General features: G+C 40.0%; 1 protein-coding gene across 1 annotated transcript in view; it reads left to right on the forward strand.

The window, feature by feature from the left end:
* slc6a15.S (solute carrier family 6 (neutral amino acid transporter), member 15 S homeolog) overlaps positions 1–25,807 on the forward strand; it is a 47,049-nt gene that overhangs the window by 11,992 nt on the left and 9,250 nt on the right. Inside the window, exons 2-8 of the mRNA XM_018256031.2 lie at positions 16,715–17,162; positions 19,551–19,708; positions 20,804–20,930; positions 21,168–21,349; positions 22,175–22,285; positions 25,097–25,338; positions 25,419–25,611. Coding sequence (XP_018111520.1) covers positions 16,874–17,162; positions 19,551–19,708; positions 20,804–20,930; positions 21,168–21,349; positions 22,175–22,285; positions 25,097–25,338; positions 25,419–25,611 — 1,302 coding nt within the window. The 5' untranslated portion in view covers positions 16,715–16,873. The remainder of the gene's footprint in view (positions 1–16,714; positions 17,163–19,550; positions 19,709–20,803; positions 20,931–21,167; positions 21,350–22,174; positions 22,286–25,096; positions 25,339–25,418; positions 25,612–25,807) is intronic.

Consider the following 25,807-nt stretch of genomic DNA (forward strand, 5'->3'; position numbering starts at 1 on the left):
GAGGAAGAAATTTATACTTACGATCATGAGTTACCTTCAGTTTCATCTGTGTTATACTTTCCCTTCCCTTGAAAACAGAAGTGAAACATAATTCATGCAGTATTTGGCTGCTTAGTGCATGCAACATAAAATATGCCTAAATGCACTGTCAATGAGTCAGATGTATGAGTGCCATTCTTATCTAACAATAGCAAGTTAACCAGTCAAACTACAATGGAATACTTCACATATGGCATTGATAGTTATAAGCAAGCAATGTTTCAGCAAGAATTTATTATTTTGGTACACAGGATCAACTATGCTGCATTATTCAGTAATAGCAAATGCACAACACACAGTAGGTGGCAATTTAGGATTCATAGCTGTTATGGCACATGATGACTGTCATGTTAAGTGGCTTCTCTGCATAATTTAAATGTCTGGGCATTAAAGGGGTTGTTCACTTTAAAACACCTCTTTCAGTTCAGTTGGTTTCAGATAGATCACCAGAAATAAATACTTTTTTCCAATTACTTTCCATTTTTTAACATTGAAGTGCAAAGTTTCATATTTCACCTTTTAAAGCAGCTCTGGGAGGGGGGTCGCCAATGCTGTTGTAAATTGATTCTAAAATACATTTATTTGATACATTTCTCATTTTTGCCCTGCTGTGCAGAATCCCTGAGTTTCATTAAAGACAGCTGTTAGAATTGATACAATAGTTCTACAGATATGGCAGAGAAATGTATCAATTAAATGTATCAACTAAATGTAGGACATTTTAACAATTCAGACTGCTCCAGGATCACTGAGACTGAAACACTAGAGGCACTAGAGAACATTAAACTTTAAACTTACATTTTGGAAAAACGGTAAAAAATTAAAGATGGAAAGCAATTGAAAAAAGTCTTTGTTTATCTGAAAACAACTCAACTGAAAAAAGTGTTTGGAAGAGGAACAACCTCTTGAAATACATTATGAATACACTGTTGTTGCAAAAACATAACAAACATGATCAAAATGCAGAGATGTACTTTTGTACCTTTGCTGCAGAATTCACTCATACTGTGCCATTAGTAACAAGTTTTATTACCCAATTTGTGTTCTGTTGCTAGCAGCCACATAAGTCTTGAAGCAACTGGCATACATTTAAGAACCTTGTTGGTATAGAGCCATGAGGGAATCTTATTGGAGACTTTTGTGCAGCGCTAAAGAACTGTATGTTAAGAATTGATTTTTATGATTGGTCTCTTTTATTTGGGTCAAGGTCATACAGTATATGTCACCTTGACAAATAATATTCTGCTACAGTAGCGTCTCCATGAAATATGTTTTCCACTAACAACTGAAAATTGTGAATGGAAAATAAAATCACATAGGCATGCGTTTCATACATTTCACTCCCATAAAATGGCTTTGTGTTAGCCGTAAGCAATGTCTCTGCATCAAGCAGAATGAATGTAACTCACACCCTGTGACTTAAGCAGTGTTTAAAAATTAGAGAAGATTACTGGGATATAAAGAGTGCTAAACCTTAAAACCTTTGGATGCCTTCACACTGCTTAGTCAGTGCTGGTAGCTAAAATATATTGCCATAGCTACAGTAGAGGCATATAAAACAATCAAGACTTCTCTTTCACCATAATCCGCTATGGATTGTGGTCACATGATGTAAATACCACTTCTTGGCCCTTTGGCATACTTTTAAAGCTTTGAATGGCAGCTTTGAAGTTGCCTCTGTCTCTCATGTGAATAAGATATTTTTGATTATTCATAATACTTTGTCTTTCCAAATTACATTTTCCTTTTTGTGTATTTTTTTCTTTTTTTTGAAGCAGAGGCTGGGAATTATTTTTCCTTCTTTTGGGTAAACTATGCAGAAAATATATTAATCTGTTAAAAAGCTGAGCCAAGCTCCTGAATATTAAAATGTAAAACTCACATGGAAATGGACAGTTGCATTTCATGTATATACATACATACATCAATATATATTTATATATATTAAAACATAAAGATAAAACTTGAGATTTGAAAATGTATACCTTTCATGCAAATAATGTACCAACAGCCTAAGGTTCTGTCTGGTTCAGCATTATAAATGTGACACCTAAAAAGCACAATTTTTTTCAGCCTATTGTTTAGATATGGCACGGTCTGTCTCATGTTCAAAGGGAAATCTGTTTCTCATGTCACTTCCGATCAGTGAGCATTGCATCTCAACTGAAACAACTCAAACACATAAACCTTAACTTAAAAGATGCATAAAGTCAAGACAATGGTTCTGTGGTGCACACCAATGCCCCTTTATTGGTGTTGTTATATACCTAGAATATATTATTCTTTTGTACTTTCCACTTTACTTACAAGTTCCCATGAACAGCAGTAAGACTTGGCATAAAGTAACGTTTAGGAAGTGCAGCTTTTCTGTTGCTGAAACCTTTGATAGCAACTTTCTATTCACGGATCCACACACGGATCTTTTGATTTGTTTACACCACCAATATAAATGTTTCGGGGAGCATAACCTCCCTCATGAGGGCACTTTCCCCACTGCAGAAAATTATGTGTGTGCGGATCCATGAATAGAAAGTTGCTGTTGCTGTGGGACTGTGCCGGGTCTACGGAGAACAGCACCACTACTGCAGAGTGAGTAAACTCCGGGTGTGTGGTATACCTATTACATTACACTGAAACCTTTGATGCAACTTTGTATCTCTAGTAGGGATGTAGCGAACGTCGGAAAAAAAGTTCGCGAACATATTCGCGAACTTGCGCAAAAATGCGAGCGGTTCGCGAACGGTTCGCGAACCCCATAGACTTCAATGGGAAGGCGAACTTTAACATCTAGAAAAGACATTTCTGGCCAGAAAAATGATTTTAAAGTTGTTTAAAGGGTGCAACGACCTGGACAGTGGCATGCCAGAGGGGGATCAAGGGCAAAAATGTATCTGAAAAATCTGCCTGTGTGTGCTTGGAAGAGATAGTGTAGGGGGAGAGCTGTTAGTGATTTCAGGGACAGATGATAGTAAGTTTGCTGGCTAGTAATCTGCTTGATACTGCTCTGTATTGGAGGGACAGAAGTCTGCAGGGATTTGAGGGACATTTTATCTTAGGTAGCTTTGCTGGCTAGTAATCTACTGTTCTCTTTAAACAACTGCCATACGTTGACCTTGTAGGCATTGTTTGCCCAGTTTTTTTGGACGCAGCCACTGAAGCACAGTTGCCAGAAAAAATATGCCATATAAATGCTGAAAATAGTCATTTTTCGCCATACGTTGACCTTGTAGACATTGTTTGCCCAGTTTTTTTGGACGCAGCCACTGAAGCACAGTTGCCAGAAAAATATGCCATATAAATGCTGAAAATAGTAATTTTTCGCCATACGTTGACCTTGTAGACATTGTTTGCCCAGTTTTTTTGGTTGCAGCCACTGAAGCACAGTTGCCAGAAAAAATATGCCACATAAATGCTGAAAATAGTCATTTTTTGCCATATACGTTGAGTCAACGTATGGCAAAAAATGACTATTTTCAGCATTTATATGGCATATTTTTTCTGGCCTCTGTGCTTCAGTGGCTGTGGCCAAAAAAACTGGGCAAACAATGCCTACAAGGTCAACGTCGTTGACCTTGTAGGCATTGTTTGCCCAGTTTTTTTGGCCACAGCCACTGAAGCACAGAGGCCAGAAAAAATATGCCATATAAATGCTGAAAATAGTCATTTTTTTGGTCGCAGCCACTGAAGCACAGTTGCCAGAAAAATTATGCCATATAAATGCTGAAAATATAAATTTTTTTGGTTGCAGCCACTGAAGCACAGAGGCCAGAAAAATTATGCCATATAAATGCAGAAAATATGCATTTTTTTGGTCGCAGCCACTGAAGCACAGTTGACAGAAAAATTATGCCATATAAATGCTGAAAATATAAATTTTTTGGTTGCAGCCACTGAAGCACAGAGGCCAGAAAAATTATGCCATATAAATGCAGAAAATATGCATTTTTTTGGTCGCAGCCACTGAAGCACAGTTGCCAGAAAAATTATGCCATATAAATGCTGAAAATAGTAATTTTTTTGGTTGCAGCCACTGAAGCACAGAGGCCAGAAAAATTATGCCATATAAATGCTGAAAATATGCATTTGTTTGGTCGCAGCCACTGAAGCACAGTTGACAGAAAAATTATGCCATATAAATGCTGAAAATATAATTTTTTTTGGTTGCAGCCACTGAAGCACAGAGGCCAGAAAAATTATGTCATATAAATGCAGAAAATAGGCATTTTTTTTGGTCGCAGCCACTGAAGCACAGAGGCCAGAAAAAAATTAAACCAGTAGGGTTTGCACCCTAGTTTGTAACGGTGGCGGAGGGAGGAGGAGGACGCTAAAGGACAGCTGTGTGTGGAGTCATGAGGCTTGAAGAGAAGGACAGCTGCATAGAAGTCAGAACAAGTCTTCCGGCGTGCAGTAACCCTCCGAGATCCACCCCTCATTCATTTTAATAAAGGTCAGGTAATCGACACTTTTGTGACCTAGGCGAGTTCTCTTCTCAGTTACAATCCCTCCTGCTGCACTGAAGGTCCTTTCTGAGAGCACACTTGAGGCTGGGCAAGACAAGAGGTTCATGGCAAATTGTGACAGCTCTGGCCACAGATCAAGCCTGCGCACCCAGTAGTCCAGGGGTTCATCGCTCCTCAGAGTGTCGATATCTGCAGTTAATGCCAGGTAGTCCGCTACCTGCCGGTCGAGGCGTTCTTTGAGGGTGGATCCAGAAGGGTTGTGGCGCTGCCTTGGACAGAAAAACATTTGCATGTCTGACGTTACAGACTGGCCAAAGGGCTTTGTCCTTGCAGGTGTGCTCGTGGCAGGATTACTGGCACCTCTGCCCCTGGAATGTTGATGAGTTCCTGAAGTGACATCACCCTTAAAAGCATTGTACAACATGTTTTGCAGGCTGGTTTGTAAATGCCGCATCTTTTCGGACTTGTGGTATGTTGGTAACATTTCTGACACTTTATGCTTGTACCGAGGGTCTAGTAGCGTTGCGACCCAGTACAGGTCCTTCTCCTTAAGCCTCTTGATACGGGGGTCCTTCAACAGGCATGACAGCATGAAAGACCCCATTCTCACAAGGTTGGATGCAGAGCTATCCATCTCCGCTTCCTCATTATCAAGGACTGCATCATCCACGGTCTCCTCCCCCAGCCACGTACAAGACCAGGGGTCCCCAAAAGGTCACCACTAGCCCCCTGGGAAGCCTGCTCCTGTTGGTCCTCCTCCTCCTCCTCCACAAAGCCACCTTCCTCCTCTGACTCCACTTCTGGCACCTCTCCCTGCGTTGCAGCATGTGCCTGGGTTCGTTCTGGTGATTCCGACCAGAAATCGTGCGCTTCCAGCTCCTCGTCACGCTGGTCTACAGCCTCATCTGTCACTCGTCGCACGGCACGCTCCAGGAATAAAGCGAAGGGTATTAGGTCGCTGATGGTGCCTTCGGTGCGACTGACCATATTTGTCACCTCTTCAAAAGGTCGCATGAGCCTGCAGGCATCGCGCATAAGCACCCAGTAACGGGGAAAAAAATCCCAGCTGTGCAGATCCAGTCCTACCACCCAGTTCAAAAAGGTACTCGTTGACGGCCCTTTGTTGTTGCAGCAGACGTTCCAACATAAGGAGCGTTGAATTCCAGCGAGTCTGGCTGTCAGAAATCAAACGCCTGACTGGCATGTTGTAGCGCTGCTGAATGTCAGCAAGGCGTGCCATGGCTGTGTAGGAACGTCTGAAATGGGCCGACACCTTTCTGGACTGGGTGAGAACGTCCTGGAATCCTGGGTACTTGGAGACAAAACGTTGGACTATTAAATTTAACACATGTGCCATGCAGGGCACATGTGTTAAATTGCCTAGTCTCAACGCTGCCAACAGATTGCTTCCATTGTCACACACCCACTTTTCCGATCTGCAGTTGGTGTGGGGTCAGCCACCGATCGGCCTGTGACTGCAGAGATGACAGGAGTACAGATCCGGTATGGTTTTTGCTTTCCAGGCACGTCATCCCCAAGACAGCGTGACAACGGCGTACCTGGCACGTCGAATAGCCTAGGGGGAGCTGGGGTGCACAGGTGTGGAGGAGGAGAAGGAGGACCCAGCAGCAGAGTAAGAAGAAGAAGAAGACGAGGTAGAGAGCGATGGAGGAGTAGAGGTGGTGGCAGAACCGCGTGCAATCCGTGGCGGTGACACCAACTCCACTGTTGTTGTTGAGCTACCCATTCCCTGCTTCCCAGCCATTACCAAGTTCACCCAGTGGGCAGTGTAGGTGACATACCTGCCCTGACCATGCTTGGAGGACCATGCGTCAGTAGTCATATGGACCTTTGGCCCAACACTAAGTGACAGAGATGCGGTAACTTGGCTCTGCACATGTTGGTACAGGTGTGGTATTCCCTTTTTAGAAAAAAAATTGCGGCTGGGTACCTTCCACTGCGGTGTCCCAATTGCTACAAATTTGCGGAAGGCCTCAGAGTCCACCAGCTGGTATGGTAAAAGCTGGCGGGCTAAGAGTGCAGACAAGCCAGCTGTCAGACGCCGGGCAAGGGGGTGACAGTCAGACATTGGCTTCTTACGCTCAAACATGGCCTTCACAGAAACTTGGCTGGTGGCAGATGACTGGGAATGGGAACAGGTGGTCAAGGTGGAAGGCGGAGTGGAGGGTGGTTCAGACGGGTCAAGGAGAGCAGAGGTAGAGCAGTAAGATGCTGGACCAGAAGGAGTGTGGCTTTTAGTTTGCCTGTTGCCTTTGAGGTGTTGCTCCCAAAGTGCTTTGTGCTTGCCGCTCATGTGCCTTCGCATAGAAGTTGTACCTATGTGGCTGTTGGGCTTACCAAGGCTCAGTTTCTGACTGCACTCATTGCAAATTACAATGCTTTTGTCAGAGGCACACACATTAAAAAAATCCCACACTGCTGACTTTTTGGAAGTGTGCGATCTGGCGGTAACAGTAGAAGTTGGCGGAGTTGGCGGTATTGGCGGCAATGGCGGGTGCGTTGGCCGGCTGAACACAGGTGCCGATACATGTTGTTGCCCTACTGATCCCTGCGGGCTGTCCTCCCTGCTTCTTCTAAGTCTTATTCTCCTACTGCCTCTCTGACTCTCCGTCTCTCCATCTGAACTACCCTCCTCTTGCTCTCTTCTACTAGGCACCCACAAAACATCAATCTCCTCATCATCATTCTCCTCAGATGCATCAATTTCTTCTGACACATCACAGAAGGAAGCAGCAGCGGGACCTCCTCCTCATCACTCATTATGTCCATCTCTATCGTGTTCTCTGCCAGAATTAAATCTGGTGTAAGGTCCTCATCTCCTTCATCTTCTTCTGGCAATAATGGTTGCGCATTACTCAGTTCAAGAAACTCATGGGAAAATAACTCCTCTGACCCCAGTGAAGAAGGGGCACCGGTGGTGGAGGAAGTGTTACGTGGGGTGGCCATAGCAGTGGAGGATGAGGAGGATGTTGTGGTAAAGTTAGAAACGGTAGAGGATGGGGTGTGCTGTGTAAGCCAGTCAACTACCTCTTCAGCATTTTGGGAGTTCAGGGTCATTGGCTTTTTAAAACTGGGCAATTTGCTAGGGCCACAGGATTGCATAGCAGCACGGCCCCTAGCACGGCCTCTGCGTGGCGGCCTGCCTTTGCCTGGCATTATTTTTAAAAAAACAACAACAACAACAAAAACTCAGTTGGTTTTTCTGGAAACGATAATACACACAGCTAGATGGCGGGTTGAAGAAAACACTGTGCAAATAATGCCTACAAAGTCAACGTATACACTACTACAGCGGTGGATACGGATTACGTAAAATATATGAATGCTGCTTGAAAAAAGTGACTCCGGTGTTTTTTCTGGAGACGGTAATATTATGGATATTTAGACAGAATGTGAACAAGGTCACACAGCTCGATGGCGGGTTGAAGAAAACAGTGTGCAAATAATGCCTACAAGGCCAACGTATACACTACTACAGCGGTGGATACGGATTACGTAAAATATATGAATGCTGCTTGAAAAAGTGACTCCGGTGTTTTTTCTGGAGACGGTAATATTATGGATATTTAGACAGAATGTGAACAAGGTCACACAGCTCGATGGCGGGTTGAAGAAAACAGTGTGCAAATAATGCCTACAAGGCCAACGTATACACTACTACAGCGGTGGATACGGATTACGTAAAATATATGAATGCTGCTTGAAAAAAGTGACTCCGGTGTTTTTTCTGGAGACGGTAATATTATGGATATTTAGACAGAATGTGAACAAGGTCACACAGCTCGATGGCGGGTTGAAGAAAACAGTGTGCAAATAATGCCTACAAGGCCAACGTATACACTACTACAGCGGTGGATACGGATTACGTAAAATATATGAATGCTGCTTGAAAAAAGTGACTCCGGTGTTTTTTCTGGAGACGGTAATATTATGGATATTTAGACAGAATGGGAACAAGGTCACACAGCTCGATGGCGGGTTGAAGAAAACAGTGTGCAAATAATGCCTACAAGGCCAACGTATACACTACTACAGCGGTGGATACGGATTACGTAAAATATATGAATGCTGCTTGAAAAAAGTGACTCCGGTGTTTTTTCTGGAGACGGTAATATTATGGATATTTAGACAGAATGTGAACAAGGTCACACAGCTCGATGGCGGGTTGAAGAAAACAGTGTGCAAATAATGCCTACAAGGCCAACGTATACACTACTACAGCGGTGGATACGGATTACGTAAAATATATGAATGCTGCTTGAAAAAAGTGACTCCGGTGTTTTTTCTGGAGACGGTAATATTATGGATATTTAGACAGAATGTGAACAAGGTCACACAGCTCGATGGCGGGTTGAAGAAAACAGTGTGCAAATAATGCCTACCAAGGCCAACGTATACACTACTACAGCGGTGGATACGGATTACGTAAAATATATGAATGCTGCTTGAAAAAAGTGACTCCGGTGTTTTTTCTGGAGACGGTAATATTATGGATATTTAGACAGAATGGGAACAAGGTCACACAGCTCGATGGCGGGTTGAAGAAAACAGTGTGCAAATAATGCCTACAAGGCCAACGTATACACTACTACAGCGGTGGATACGGATTACGTAAAATATATTATGGCTGCTTGAAAAAAGTGACTCCGGTGTTTTTTCTGGAGACGGTAATATTATGGATATTTAGACAGAATGTGAACAAGGTCACACAGCTCGATGGCGGGTTGAAGAAAACAGTGTGCAAATAATGCCTACAAGGCCAACGTATACACTACTACAGCGGTGGATACGGATTACGTAAAATATATGAATGCTGCTTGAAAAAAGTGACTCCGGTGTTTTTTCTGGAGACGGTAATATTATGGATATTTAGACAGAATGGGAACAAGGTCACACAGCTCGATGGCGGGTTGAAGAAAACAGTGTGCAAATAATGCCTACAAGGCCAACGTATACACTACTACAGCGGTGGATACGGATTACGTAAAATATATTATGGCTGCTTGAAAAAAGTGACTCCGGTGTTTTTTCTGGAGACGGTAATATTATGGATATTTAGACAGAATGTGAACAAGGTCACACAGCTCGATGGCGGGTTGAAGAAAACAGTGTGCAAATAATGCCTACAAGGCCAACGTATACACTACTACAGCGGTGGATACGGATTACGTAAAATATATTATGGCTGCTTGAAAAAAGTGACTCCGGTGTTTTTTCTGGAGACGGTAATATTATGGATATTTAGACAGAATGTGAACAAGGTCACACAGCTCGATGGCGGGTTGAAGAAAACACTGTGCAAATAATGCCTACAGGGCAAATAATGCCTAAAAGGTCAACTTATACACTACTACAGCGGTAGTAAAATAAAAAAAAGTAAAATAAAAAAAAATGAATATTAAAAAAAAAAAATTAAAGTTGGTGCTGCTGAACTACTAGGAGCAGCAGATTAGCACACCAGTCCCACTCCCCAACACTGCTAGACTAATAGCACTGGGCTCTTATAGTAGTAGTAGTAGTAGTAGTAGTAAAACAACAAAAAAATAAATAAAAGCAGTCCTTACAAGGACTACTGTTATTGCAGCAGTCAGCAGATGAGATCAGAAGCAGGACAGCTGCCCACTGCAGCTACATACAGAGCACTGCAGTAGAAGGTAGATTACTAGCCAGCAAAGCTACCTAAGCTTAAATGTCCCTCAAACCCCTGCAGACTTCTGTCCCTCCAATAACAGAGCAGTATCAAAACGATTACTAGCCAGCAAACTTTCAACTGTCCCTGAAATCACTAACAGGCAGCAGCTCTCTCCCTACACTATCTCTTCAGCACACACAGGCAGAGTGAAAAAACGCTGCAGGGCTTCGGTTTTTATAGGGAAGGGGAGTGGTCCAGGGGAGAGCTTCCTGATTGGCTGCCATGTACCTGCTGGTCTGGGGTGAGAGGGCAAAAAAAAGCGCCAACAATGGCGAACCCAAAATGGCGAACGTTGCGCGACGTTCGCGAACTTCCGGCGAGCGCGAACACCCGATGTTCGCGCGAACAAGTTCGCCGGGGAACAGTTCGCGACATCTCTAATCTCTAGGACAAAAACTGGGGAACCATTCATAAAAAAAAAGTTTAGTTTTAGTTTACAGGTACGAAAAGCTCCGAATTATGGAGTATGGGAGCATGGTTTCCCATAGATATTTTATCCAAATAAACCAAATCTTGAAAAGTATTCCCTTTTTCTCTATAATAATAAAACAGTAGCTTGTACTTGATCCAAACTAAGATAGAATTAATCCTGAGCAGAACCAACCTATTGGGTTTTTCAATGTTTACATGATTGCCTTTATGTGTTGCAAGTTCTGTCCACTTAAGTTTCATGTGTCATAATGCATACCTAAATCAGCAATAGTAAAATACACATAGATATTAAAAATACTTATATCATATACTGTAGGACAGGGATCCCCAACCTTTTGAACCCGTGAGCAACATTCAGAAGTACAAGGAGTTGGGGAGCAACGCTAGCATGAAAAATGTTCTTGGGGTGCCAAATAAGTGCTGTGATTGGCCATTTTGTAGCCCTTATGTGGATTGTCAACCTACAATGAGGCTTTGTTTGGCAGTGCACCTGGTTTTTATACAACCAAAACTTGCCTCTAAGCCTGGAATTCAAAAAAAAGCTCTTGCTTTGAGGCCACTGGGAGCAACATCCAAGGGGTTGGAGAGCAACATGTTGCTCGCGAGCTACTGGTTGGGGATCACTGCTGTAGGACAAGTATTGTAGCTTAATTTTTTTATGCAATACAAATGTATTTATCTGTGCAATCAACTTATGAGTGCAAGTTTGTTACACTTTTGGGTACAGTTGACAGTTTATTAGTCAAAGTATATTAGTATTACAGTGCAAAATTCTTTCCTAGCAGTCCAGCTTAATTTTGAGTCTATTTGATAAATTTACAGCCATTAAACCATTAAGCACAACACTCAAAGACAGCAATGCACTTACAGGGCTGCACCAGACCATCTTGCACCTTGTGTGACAGTTAAGATCTTGGGTAGCATGTGAGTTGGTGGGTAGCACGTGAGTTGGTGGGTAGCACTTTGCAGCACTGGGGTCCTGAGTTTGACTCTATTCTAGGCAGCATCTGCAATAATTTTTTATGTTCCTTGACTGTTTGGGTTTCCTTCCATACTCCATTTTATTGTTAGCCAATATGTCACGTTCGGCACCCTAAATCCAGAACCAGTGCTAGGCTCCCTGGTCTTGGCTCTTGCTTCTGCCTAAAACAGCCGCCAGCGGCCAGAAAATATAGCATGGTCAGGCAGGCCGGGCCTGCACAAGCAGAGTTGAGAATAGTCACACAGGCCGGGTCGGTGCAGGCAGAGTTCAAGGAATGGTCAGACAGGCAAGGATCAAGATTGGAGAGCATAGAATAGTCAGCAGGCAGGCAAGGGCCAGATTGTAGAGTTCAGAATAGTCAGGAAAAAAGGCAAGGGTCAAAACCAGTATAAACAGCAGGATTCACAAAGAATATGCACCCAGGAACTAATTAGTAGAACTGGAAATGTATTCAATTCAGAGATCCCCTTAAATACCTTTGAATTTAGCGACATTGTGCCGTGATGTCATCCCGCCGGCGCATAAACCCGGAAGCGTGTACGGGGGCACACGCCATAGGAGAACCAGCGCTGAAGTAGAAAGGAAACACATGGTGGGCGTCCCCGCCGGAGGCACGGTGGGCGTCCCCGCCGGTGGCACGGTGGGCGTCCCCGCCGGAGGCACGGTGGGCGTCCCCGCCGGAGGCACGGTGGGTGTCCCCGCTTTTTCTTTGAGCAACTTCCACCAGAACTTACTTACAAAGGTCTGAAGCAGTGTAAAATAAAGGAGGCAAATCTGGCGTTCATATGGAGTAAAATAAAACACACATTGATAAATTTGCCATTTATTTTACACAGTTTTTTTACAGTGTTTTATGGAAAGTTTCATGGTACACAGCATAATAAATAGGCCCCTTAGGCTACTGGCACACACAGCGTTTTTTTAAAAAATGCATAGGTTCGATGGGGCAGATGGAGCCAATTGGTCTTTTCCCTTCTGGGTGTGCCACTGACCTTAACCCCAGGGGTGCCTGGAACACTGCATATGAGAAATCTTTTCCAGATATCTCCGAAACAAGCAAAAAGATCAAAAGAGTAACTCATGGATAACCTAGCGGAGATCCATTAACCATCACTAATACAAATGCTATGAGCTTGGAGGAGCAAAAGCAGTTTCTTAGCTTACGTCAGCCTTAAAGTTTGCTCAGTTTTGCCTACTATAGCCTTAAAGTACTGTGGCTAGAGCTGTGAATAATGTTGGTGTTTGCTATGGTTAAGCATGACCAATGATTTAATGGAGAAGTCACATTTTACTTTGAACTTACTGTAACATTTGTTCCGCATAAAAGGTAATGAAATGAAAGTAACTATTACATGTTCTGGTGTAAGACACATCATTTGAGGTCATGGGAAATGTTTTTCTCACACCAAAGTTTTATTTATCCATGATTTAAATGCCATGCTCTATATTATTTGGGAACATGTTTGCAAAGGTTCCCCTTTGGGTTTATGTCTTCAGATTTGAATTTAAAGGCATATTTATGATTTAATAAAACATTTCCATTTTTAAATACTAACTGGAACAAGCAAGCCAACTGCCTTTCCTAATACTAGTATTTTACTTGCAATTTTTTTTATTTCTCTCTAACACTACAAAAAGATTAAAGGGTCAATGAAAATAATTAGGAACAGAGTATGCAAAAATAAATTGGGCATATTCTATTTAATAAATCAGATAATGTGGCATTTAAAATTGAAACAACTTTTTCTCAGACCAAAGCTTTCTATTTGTGTAATCTATATGTCATGCTTAGTAAATTTTGGGGTTCATTAAATCAAAAAGATGGCGCCCATGAGCGCTTGCTCTGCACCTATACATGATTAAACTCTAAGGGGCAATTTCAGGGGTAACTAACTATGCAGGGGAGGGAGGAACAGGGGGGGGGACTACTTAGGGTTGTTGGTAGGGGATTTTTCTTATTGGGGGGGTTATTTCTCCTTTAAGGTCGAATTGGAGAATTTTCTAGGTTTTATCAAAATATTCCTGACAATCAGGAACATTTTTATCAAATTCACTTATTAATCAATGCTGATACCATTTCTTCAGAATGTGTTCAACTGCACTGGACAGTTAACCACAGCTTAGCAGTAGCACAGAGCTATAACACCCATTCAGATTTGACCTTCTGATGCAAATTATAGGTTGGAGAGTACAATTCACTCTTAAAATCTTTCATATTTTACTTATTGGTAACTGTCATCACTCTGTCTCTGAATAGTTAAAGGGAACTGTTGAAATTGTCACTCTCTAAGAGTATCACTCTTGTATTCATATCTTAACTATTTGTGAAGCTTCCTCTAAATAAAAAAGCCAAAAACGTTGAGGTTAAATAAACCTTTTTTGTTTTTTGCAACATAAACCCTGTGAGTGCCGCAAGCTTTCTTTGTATTGCAAATAACCAGTGCTGGCACCCAGGTAGTATCTGAGTCTATGGAGTGCACCATTGCTCACCCACTTTCTAGTCATTCATTTTTAGAAGCATATTTATTTAATGGTGAACCTGATCTTGTTGCTATTTCACAGACCCTGACAACAAAACCGGTCCTTGGAATATAGTTTCAGAATCTCATCTGTCTATGTTTTCTATGCTAGCCTTCTTTTCTTTTATACAATCTCCTTGTTTTGTGTTATATATTGTGTTAAGTCTGCATGCTCTAAAGCACCTTTGCCACCCATTCTGACTGGAGTTGTGGAACTCCACAAAAACATAACTGAAGCTTCTTGAAAAATAAACATTATTTCAAGCAACTTTGCAATATAAATCAATTAAAAAATATGTAGACTTTTCATGGTTTTTAATGGTTTCTGACAGTTCCATAAGCCTATCCCCCTGCCCTTCTGCTGATCTTTCTGACTACTTTGCTGAGCTGGCTGACTACTGTTACTTTGTATCAGCAGCCAGCTGTCCTTAGCCTGCATCCTCCAAACCCCACAATTCCCTGCACACATGATTTCAATAAGGAATGGAACATTGTAGTGCAATGCATTGTGGGTTATGTAGTTCCTGCATGCTGTCTGTAATCTGTGGAGAAGTTGTTACAATTTGTAACATCAGTGTTTAGTTCCTCCTTCCCTGCCAGGATTTCAAATGATGCAGAAAGAGAAGAACTGATAAACAGCTGGATTGCAGCATAGAAAATGGCATTTATTCATACTTTTTGAAGAAACAGGTAACTGCGATGGGTATATTAGGGGTTTCTGTGTTATGTGGGCCTCTTTATCAAATTTTGGTTTGGAAGCCGGAGTTCCACTTTCATCAATTGTTGTTCCTGATTTTTCCTTTGCTTCAGGCTGCTTCCATTTACCCACAAAATGGCAAAGAGCTGTACTCAGTTCTTCTTTTTCTAAGATCAGCCCCCTTATTTTAGCACTTTAAGTCAGTGTGCTGAAGACCTTAATGCCTTTATTTTGCTTGCTTGTCTAAGTTAACATTATTGCAGAGAGACATATATCTACAGCTCTGAATATTGTGTATATTGAATCATTGGTTTGCCTCATTTTCTCATAACATGTGATTATAGGGGTGCTTTCAATAAATGTCATAATAGAGAGGCCTTCATTTTTAATAAATATTTCCGTAACTGTCCAATCAGATCTTTGCTTTTATGTTATTAATAGTAGTAGACTGATCAAAAGAAATTGCTCATTGGTTGATGCTGGTATCTCCACTGGTGCAAATCATCACTTATATTAGTACAGTTAACCTTGTATATCTTTCAGCTGTGTTTTTCTGTAAATTAGCTTTTCATTTTATTTTCTATTATGTTTTTTCTGTTTCTTTATATAATTTATAGTCTTCATGTGTAATGTTGTCAGTTGTATTTACTGAAAATACAGAACAGGGAGGAAGCATAAAACCACAAAAGAGTAACAGACATGAAGGAGACCACATCCTTGTTTCATGAAAAGACATATGTTTCTGAATATTTCATTCATTAATATGTTAAAAACTAGTGATCGACTGCACTGTAGGTAGCCATTATACTGACATGCATAAACATAATTGCTGTATTCATTGTTGACAGTAAGAAAATATACTGCTGTAACCCAGTTAAAACTATAACTGAAAAAAACCTTTCTATGAAAATATACAGAGGTCTGAAAGAAGCAATTGGTTTTCGTTAAATAACCAATGACTTGTAATTGCAGTGATAAATAGATGTGATTATGTCTAGGTTTTAGCATATTCAATTACCTGTTTATTAACAGATCAGATCAAAATGATTCATGTTCTTGGAATCTTTTTAATAAAAGCTGTATCGTTAAATGTAATTAATTATATTTGATGTTATAGATTGATCATTGAGGCAAAAAATATTCCAATAAAAGAGTTACAATTACAAAGAAAAATGTACAAATCCAAACTAAAGGGGAATTTAAAGAAAAGGAGACTTGGAGATCATAAGTAAGATTAAAGGTTGATAGACAGGTACAGACAGGTTTAGAAGCCTTTCATGGTATAGAAAATATGATAAATACTGTATCACATGATAATGTTGCCAGGTGACCCACATTGTAATGAGTTTGGGGGGGGGGGTTTGCTTCTATATGATGCAGGAAGGTCTTACCTCATAATTATGATGGTCATTTTTTTCTCCACAATTGTGTTCTTTACCTTGAGCGCTGTCATTCAGAAACTACAATTCTAGCAATTCTGATTGATGAGATTGCGTCTTTGGGTCTTATGAGTAAAGGTATTTCTGTCACCTGATGAATTGTAATAAGTTTGAATGCAGTTTCTTGCCATCTATGTTTGCAAAAAAAAGTCCAATTTAGACCTCCTGAGGATGTAGGATGTATTAAGGGACATATAATAAGGATTGCATGAATAAATCACACTCTCTGTGTATTAAACGAGTACATCAAATCAGGCACTAGGAGTTAAAGTAAAATAATCCCTTCCTGACTATTATTAAACTCAGTCTAATCCTAGCTTGGTATTTGCCTGGAAATACACAACTTTACAAAATGAAGGTAGTACCTTAAGTATTATATTCTTTTTTGGTGATTTTTCTTTTAACAACCTTTTGGTATGATATTCTTTTACAGGTAACCTCGGATTATGGAACTTTGAAAACTGAATACATCAGCACTACATGTTGATATTTTTCAAGAAAAAGAATTGACTTTTCTCCCCATAAAGCTCTTTAAAGACAGTATATATTCTGTGTACCTTGAACATCTGCAGAACTTTCTTTTTTACTTCAGATGCCTAAGAACAGTAAGGTAGCAAAGAGAGAGCTGGATGATGATTTTGTGGACTCTGTTAAAGATTTACTTTCCAATGAGGATTCAGGGGATGAAAACTTTAAGAAAAGTTCCCTGGTGGTTCGAGATGATGTAGATAAGGACAGAGATATTGAAGAAGATTCTGATATTGACGAGGAAAGACCAGCATGGAACAGCAAACTGCAGTATATACTTGCACAGGTTGGATTTTCAGTTGGCTTGGGGAATGTATGGCGGTTTCCCTATTTGTGCCAGAAGAATGGGGGAGGTAAGAAATTAACATAATTTCAGTTTTAAAACTCTGGCAGCAAGTAAACTGCCTTTAAAATATATCTTGAATTTCTCTTGATTTTTTTAAAGACCAGTAGACAAATGGGTCAGAGAAATGTGTTTTTAACTATTGGTGTTGTACAGGAAAAGTCTTAAATGGGAGGAATTAATAAGGTATGATGAGACGTAATTATGTGGAAGATCAGAGAGCACAACTAGGTTGGTACATGGAGCATGGTAAAGAGATATAGGAAAAAGCAGTAAAATAAAGAATAAAAGCAAAAAATAATAACACATAATAAAAGGTTTATGTTAATATGTACAAGAATATAAAATGGTATCTCGTGGATACATATAACTGCCTGAGCGTTTTATGTGTATAGGCATGGGATCCATTATCCGGTAACCCGTTATCCAGAAAGTTCAGAGAAACTTTTTGTCTGTAATAATAAAACAGTAGCTTGTACTTAATCCAAACTAAAATATCATTAATCCTTACTGTAAGCAAAACCAACCTATTGGGTTTATTTAACGTTTACATTATTTTCTAGTAGTCTTAAGGTATGAAGATCCAAATTACACCTATTATTTAACACATTATTTTCGGTGTTCCAGCACACAGACCATTACCTGTGCAGAAACCAAAGTGCATATATATAGGTAATGAATCTTAAAAGTTCCAACACACAAATAGTTAAAGAAAAAACAAAAACGTGTGTCTTATTAGACCACCAGAGCAGTCAATATAATACTCCCTGCATGCAAAGGAATCTGGGTACAGTCTTCTTATTTTTGGTTGTGCAGCAGAATTCCTACTAGTGTAATTCATTTTATTATTATAAAAAGTAAAGCAAAGCATTGCACTTACATATAAAAGAATCTTTAGCACACTAGAAAGTCACTTAGTGGTGAGATTTAGTCCAGGGTACAGTGGACAATTTGCAGTCAGAAGTGATGTCACACATGAGGCGTGTTTTCTTGCTTTTTATAATAATTAGACAATTTTTTATTTGGAACTAGGGGTAGACAGAAGAGGCAAATGCCTAGGGGTGCCAGGCACATACCTCTTCTGGCAGGTGTTAAAATATCCTTTGCAATCGTCGGCATGTACATGCGCTATTCCACGCATGCTCACACTGATTCATGTGTTGCCTTGGGCCAGCACTGCTTTGCACACTGCACTTGTGGTAATTAAATGTAAATTTTGTATTACTTAAAACGTGGGAATGGCTGTTACTGACAACATAGGTAACAACGTTTGTTTTTTTTAACACAAACCCAGTTTGTTGCACAGATTACTATTGCCATATTCACCACCCATCTCATGAAGCCCCAGCTGCACACCTCCATCTTTCTCCATTTTATCAGGAGTATTCTTGACTGGATTTTGTCAGTATAACTTTTTTTTATTCCAATATGTATGTGGTTAAAGGGATACTGTCATGGGAAAAAAACATTTTCTAAATGAATCAGTTAATAGTGCTGCTCCAGCAGAATTCTGCACTGAAATCCATTTCTCAAAAGAGCAATTTTGAAATCTGACATGGGGCTAGACATTTTGTCAATTTCCCAGCTGCCCAAGTCATGTGGCTCTGATAAACTTCAATAACTCTTTACTTCTGTACTGCAAGTTAGAGTGATATCACCACCTCCCTTTTTCCCCCCAGCAGCCAAACAAAAGAACAATGGGAAGGTAACCAGATAACAGCTCCCTAACATAAGATAACAGCTGCCTGGTAGATCTAAGAACAACACTCAATAGTAAAAACTCATGTCCCACTGAGCCACATTCAGTTACATTGAGAAGGAAAAACAGCCAGAAAGCATTTCTCTCCTAAAGTGCAGGCACAAGTCACATGACTGGGGCAGATGGGAAATTGACAAAATGTCTAGTCGGATTTCAAAATTGAATGTAAAAAAAATCTGTTTGCTCTTTTGAGAAATGGATTTCAGTGCAGAATTCTGCTGGAGTAGCACTATTTACTGATGTGTTTTGAAAAAAACATGTTTCCCGGTGACAGGATCCCTTTAAAGGGAAACTATCACCCCCTCCCCAGTGGATTTGACTTTTCAGGACAATGTACTGTATTCCGTGCACCTCTCCAACCGCATTGTCCCGATTGTGCCCCAAAGAGCTGAACAGTAGTGTTGGTGGCTACCATATTTGGCTGGCCATGTCACTTCCATACTTAGGTTTCATGGCAACCGTCAACATTCAAAAGAAAGCACACTGGAAGCTAACCCATGGTCCTGGAAAATGCTTTTGCTAGCTGGAAAGGCCTGGGAGACCTCCAGTACATAGAGATTAAAAATTGTCTAAGGGGTTTAGTTCACCTTTAATATATTAAGCATACTGAGTTACTAACAAGGATTTGTTTTTCATCAGGTGCCTACCTTGTACCATATTTAATCCTTCTTCTGGTAATTGGAATTCCAGTCTTTTTCTTGGAGCTGTCTGTGGGGCAGAGAATAAGGAGGGGAAGTATTGGAGTCTGGAACTATATTAGCCCTAAAATGGGTGGAATTGGATTTGCAAGCTGCATTGTAAGTGATTAGCTAAAATATGAATGTTAATTTTTTACTATCTAAAAATTGTATGAAATTCGACTGCTTTTGTAACAAATAAAATACAAGATTTAATTCAAAGAGAAATCCTTGGTTTTTAAATTGAAAATGGCATTAAATATTTAAAATAAAATCTGATGCTAACGCCTGGGGCATCTGTTGGTCTAATCAGGCACAACGCATCCATGATCAGTTCCCAAATAGATATTTGGGCAGAGGCGATGGTAACATTTTTAAAGCACTAATGCTTTCTGTTAAAAATCCAGTCCTTAAATGACCATAATGCCAGCATTTTTATTTACCTTTGCATTCTCCAAACAGAAATATTAGAAAGTGAATGAAAAATTACAATTTTGCCTTTTTTCATTTCCTTAAAGGAGAACTAAAGCCTAACTAAAGAAGTAGACTAGAAATGTTGTTCATTATGTTTTGGGCTTCTGTACCAGCCCAAGGCAACCACGTTCCTTTGGCAGTGAAGATCTGTGTCTCCAAAGATGCCCCAGTAGCTCCCCATCTTCTTTTCTGCTGATTCTCTGCACATGCTCTGTGCTGCTGTCACTTACTGAGCTTAGGGACTCACTCACACTATACAGTACACATAGAATAGAAATGTCACAATATAAGGCTGATTAGTTATTAATACAGATAATTACTACATGGCAGCAAAGAAACCAGTGCAACTAGCATCAGCATTTAATAATCATCCCTGTAGCTTCAGCTTATATTACAGACCAACCTCATTTTCTGCTTGATAATTTGTGACGACCCCTAAGCTTAGCTTCTCAACAGCTGCTCAGAGCCCACTGAGCATGTGATTGTCACAGACACTTTCCAAGATGGTGACCCCCTGTGATAAGTTTGAAGTCCTGGATCATTGCTGCTATTGCTTTGCTGAACCTTTATATAAAAAATGGCATTTTTAGCTACATTCATTTTTTAGGGTTTAGTTCTCCTTTAAGTTTCTGTACACAGCATGATCAAACATATTTTTGTGTAATCATTACTTTTGTGATTATGTGTATATTATGAGTTTCGCATTGTGAATGATAAACTTGATTTTGATTTATTTTGCAGGTTTGCCTATTTGTGGCACTATACTACAACGTCATTATTGGGTGGAGTCTATTTTATTTCTCCCAATCCTTTCAGCACCCTCTGCCTTGGGATCAGTGCCCTTTGGTGAAAAACGCTTCAAACACTTGTGAGACAATTTGTGTGAAATTATTATGCACAGTATATAACTATATTTATTTTAGGAAATATCTTTGCTGTATCATTTATTAAAATAATATTAATGCCAGTGTCATATTAAATATATAATAATGATGTTACATCATATCTACCATACTGGCTCCTTAAGTAACATTGATGGTGAAAATATTGTATGATCAGGTCACATATGTTTTATTCCTCTGATTGCTGTTTAAATATATTTCAGTTGTGGAACCTGAATGTGAGAAAAGCTCCGCCACTACCTATTACTGGTACAGAGAAGCGTTGAATATTTCAAACTCAATCACAGAAGGGGGAGGGCTCAACTGGAAGATGACACTTTGCTTGCTTGCTGCTTGGATTTTGGTCTGTCTTGCTATGATCAAGGGCATCCAGTCATCAGGGAAAGTGAGTACCATATTGTCTTAAATATAAAGGTCTTATCTGTCCCTTGTTTCTATTCCATTTATATCACTGATAATCAATATCTGGCTATTGTAATCAGCAATCAGGTTAGCCTCGGTGATAAATAAACACATAGATAACCATAGATAACAGCACTACTCTGCTTCCCTGCACTTAGGAATACAGAGTATATGATAGTTGTGCACTAGTGATGTGCGGGTCAGGGTTTTGCTGACCCGCACCCAACCCTAAGCCGCCCTGCTCCAGCCCGCGCCCACCCGCGCTTCCCGGGTCCTTTTATAGATACAATGACGTCACAAAAGGGGCGGGACGAGCAGACGAGAGACTATAAAACCGGAAACCGGAAGTCAGAAGCCGGCATTTGAAGGTGGCGGGCGGGGAAGAGCAGGAGAAGAGCTCAACCCGCCGCCCGCCCACCACCCGCGAGGAGCAGAACCTGCTCGACCGGTAGGTAAACCCGCGGGTCCTGTGGGTATCGGGTCGGCCCGCACATCACTATTGCGCACTACTCAGCCTGTGAAGCCGTCAAAGGATTTCATTGTGCAGCTTTGAGAGTGAGAGGAGACAAAAGCCGACAGAAGATTGCTTATTTTATTAAAAAAAGCGGCACAAAATTTCTAAATAAAGTATATTGCAAAGATGCTTCTTTTAAGGTGGAGAAAAGGTATTTGCAATATAATTTTTTGACTTTACATACCCTTTAATTTGACCCCAGATGGTCTACTAAAGTTTTGTTGTACTGGATCACATTTTTGGAAAACAGCATATGTATCAGAGATAAGAGAACTACAAATCTCTTTTTGTTAGGTGATGTACTTCAGTTCTCTGTTCCCGTATGCGGTGCTTACTTGTTTTCTTGTGCGGGCCCTGCTTTTAAATGGATCGGTAGATGGAATTCGCCACATGTTTACACCAAAGGTGAGTAATTATTAATCAGTTCACAATTCAATGAACAAATATAAGTCTTTAAGTCTGCTTTTCTGAGTTCTTAGGCCAAAGTGAGACATTTCACCCCCATGAGGCACTTTGGGCTGGCAAGTGAAATGATATCTAGGGAACAAAAAGCAACAGCAACATTCAGTGCTCAATTTGATTCAACTTTTTGTGCCACTAAAGTAGCCTTCTTTAGTGATCAATTATACTATAGTTACATATACCGACCTTCTGTAATCTGCATTTTTGGATATTTAACACTAGGCCAACAGAGGTGAAATATAACCTATGGCTGTTATTTAAAGGCCACTATACCCTCACATAGGGTTATATTTACTCATGTAGGGGAATGCCTGTACAGGTATGATATCTGTTATCCGGAAACCCATTATCCAGAAAACTCCGAATTACAAAGAGCCCATCTTCCATAGAATCCATTTTATCCAAAGAATTCAAATTTAAAAAAAGTTTTTCTCTGTAATAATAAAACAGTAGCTTGTACTTGATCCAAACTAAGATATAATTAATCCTTATAGGAAGCAAACATAGCCTATTGGATTTATTTAATGTTTACACGATTTTCTAGTAGACTTAAGGTATTAAGATCCAAATTATAGAAAGATCTTTTATCCAGAAAGCCCCAGGTCCCGGACATTCTGGATAACAGGTCCCATACCTGTACTAGCATATGAACACGAACTAGCAACATTTCTTGTTGCATACAATAAGTTGAAGGTGGTGGTTTGGGGTTTTTTTTTTACTGTTTTATTTTCACAGTTTTTTTGACTGTTTTAGTGTGCCAAACTGAGGTCATTAAAGGAAAACTATATGTAGGTCTGTATAAAAAGATATTGCATAAAACAGCTCATATGTAAAACCCTGCTTCATATAAATAAACATTTTCATAATAATATACTTTTCTAGTAGTATGTGCCATTGGGTAACCATAAATAGAAAATTGCCATTTTAAAAAATAAGGGCCAACCCCTGGGATCATATGATTCACTGTGCACACAAACATACCGAACAAACTATACTAGTTAGGTCACATGAGCCAATTAACAGACAGAGTTGTGTCTTTTGCTTCCACACTTCTTCCTGTTACAGTTAGAGCTGCAGTATTTCTGGTCAGGTGATCTCTGAGGCAGCACACATACCATCACAAAATGACTCAAGGCAAGAGATGTAAAAAGGCAGTATTTACTTAAGTATATATACCAGTTTGGTAAGATTCTTTAATATGCCACTTAATTTGATAAAAAAGATCTGTTGCTTAAGTATTCATTTTGGGGGTATAGTTTTCCTTTAAGTTTATATCCCAGTCCAGAATCTGACATAATAATATATATATGTTATAATTTATAATTACAGTTGCAATATCTTTTGGAAGATATAATTGCAAAACAGGCCATCATTTTCTTGCAAACAGCAGGAAAACATATAAGTTAACCTCAGCAAAACGATTTAATCTCCGCTGGACTTTAATAGCCTTCACTGATGTTATATAGAACTTAGCATGTACCATACAATTAGAACAACAGGATTTCATTGCCCGCAAACAAGTCTGTGAAAAAATTTCCTTTTCCGAGAAACAAGAGCAAGTGCATTAAGTTAAAGCAGGAAGTAAAAGTGCAGTATGCAGATTACACCATAACGAATCAAGCTGAAGCTAATGCTGTATATGTAAATCATTCTAATGCATGTTCTGTTCCTGAACAAAGTTGAGCTGAGTTGAAGGAGCCTTTGTAGCTAGAAAATGTGTTGAGCTCCATCTAATGGTTATTGTCAATATTGCTGATATGCATAGTAATAGCATTTCACTTGTTGTAAAGGAAGCTGAATGTTATTATTATATTTTATAGAGCCAAAATATTTACTGCCCTCTTTACAGTGAATGATTAATCAGTCGCATTAGTCACTGCAAGAGTGGAGCTTCGCTGCCTCTGGGCCTAGTAATTCTACATGTATATACTCTGATGCTTTTCTGATTTTTATGTGCCAACAACAAATTCCAGCATCTTTAGAGAATTCTGTGGGTTGTTGTTTTGAATAGCTGACAGCATGCATTAACATAAAACAAAATCACATCTATGGAAATATGTTTTCCATCCAATTAGAGTAGCACAGAGTTCTCTTGTTACTACAGAGGCGTTTATATCAGTTAAGGAGAAGCAATTTGCATCACATCTTGGGAACTTGTCATGGGCTAAAATGTTCCATTGTGCCATCTTGTTTAATGCCCTAATGTTACAAACTAGAATATTGTTCACCAAACACTCGCAAGTCACAAAACACTGCCTAACACAGCCCACAGGGAGCAGTGCAAACAGCAAGAGAGATATAAGGAAATTACATTTAAAGGGATAAACAAAGTTATATATCATTTATCTATGCAGCACCAAAAGAACCCGAGTAAGGAGTAGCATAGGAATGATGTAGTTGGTTGCAAGTAATTTGCTTTCTGCTGCTTGCTTATATGAACTGCTGCTTGCTTATATGAACTGGACTGCTAAGTGCAGCTCAGACATGCATTGTTCTGAGGGTGCATGTGTTTAATGAGCTGCACTGCACAGGGAATATTTTATTTAAGGAAGGCTTGAGATGGACTGAAAATTGCCAGGGAAATTCATGAAAAGTTACTAAAGCTCGATTATTGGACTGAGGGACCGAGAACTCTCTTATCGGCACAAAATAGGAACAAATGACATTAAATGACATTTAAAACTATCATATATTGGAACTAATTTTAAGAAAAGTTGCTAGCAAGTTATGATATGTTTGTATATCTGGTTTCAGCTTGAAATAATGCTTGAGCCCAAAGTGTGGCGTGAAGCTGCCACTCAGGTGTTCTTTGCGCTGGGCCTGGGATTCGGAGGCGTTATTGCCTTTTCAAGCTACAACAAACGGGACAACAACTGTCATTTTGATGCTGTCCTGGTGTCCTTTATCAACTTTTTCACCTCTGTCCTGGCAACATTGGTGGTGTTTGCGGTGTTAGGATTCAAGGCAAATATTATGAACGAGCAGTGCATTTCCAAGTAAGATACTAATACTTCTTTCTTGTGTTAGCGAAAGTTCCCCACAAAACCGCTAATGACTAATTTTTACTCTTTTTCAGAAATACAGTCAAGATTGTAAATTATCTGGAAGCTGGCAATCTCAGTTGGAGTAATGTCCCACATCATGTCAATTTTTCAAGTATGTCAGTAAAGGACTATAGTTTGGTCTATTTCATATTTCAGAAAACAAAAGAAGAAGAATTTGACAGCCTTGGGCTGGACCCCTGTCAGATAGAAGATGAACTCAACAAGGTAACTTTCTTCACATTTTTATTACTGTAATTGACACTAATTGCTTGCATCAAAGCCAACCATTTGGCCCTCTTACATAAAGGGAGCAAGGCTTGTTCTCTAGATAGTGCTACAGAACAAAGGGGTGCAAAATCACACCCTGTAGTGCTCAGTATCAAAGGACTTGCGTTTGGGGATGTCAATAGAGTCTGTTCTT

The sequence above is a fragment of the Xenopus laevis genome, chromosome 3S, assembly GCF_017654675.1.
Source record: "Xenopus laevis strain J_2021 chromosome 3S, Xenopus_laevis_v10.1, whole genome shotgun sequence".
NCBI classification, from domain to species: domain Eukaryota; kingdom Metazoa; phylum Chordata; class Amphibia; order Anura; family Pipidae; genus Xenopus; species Xenopus laevis.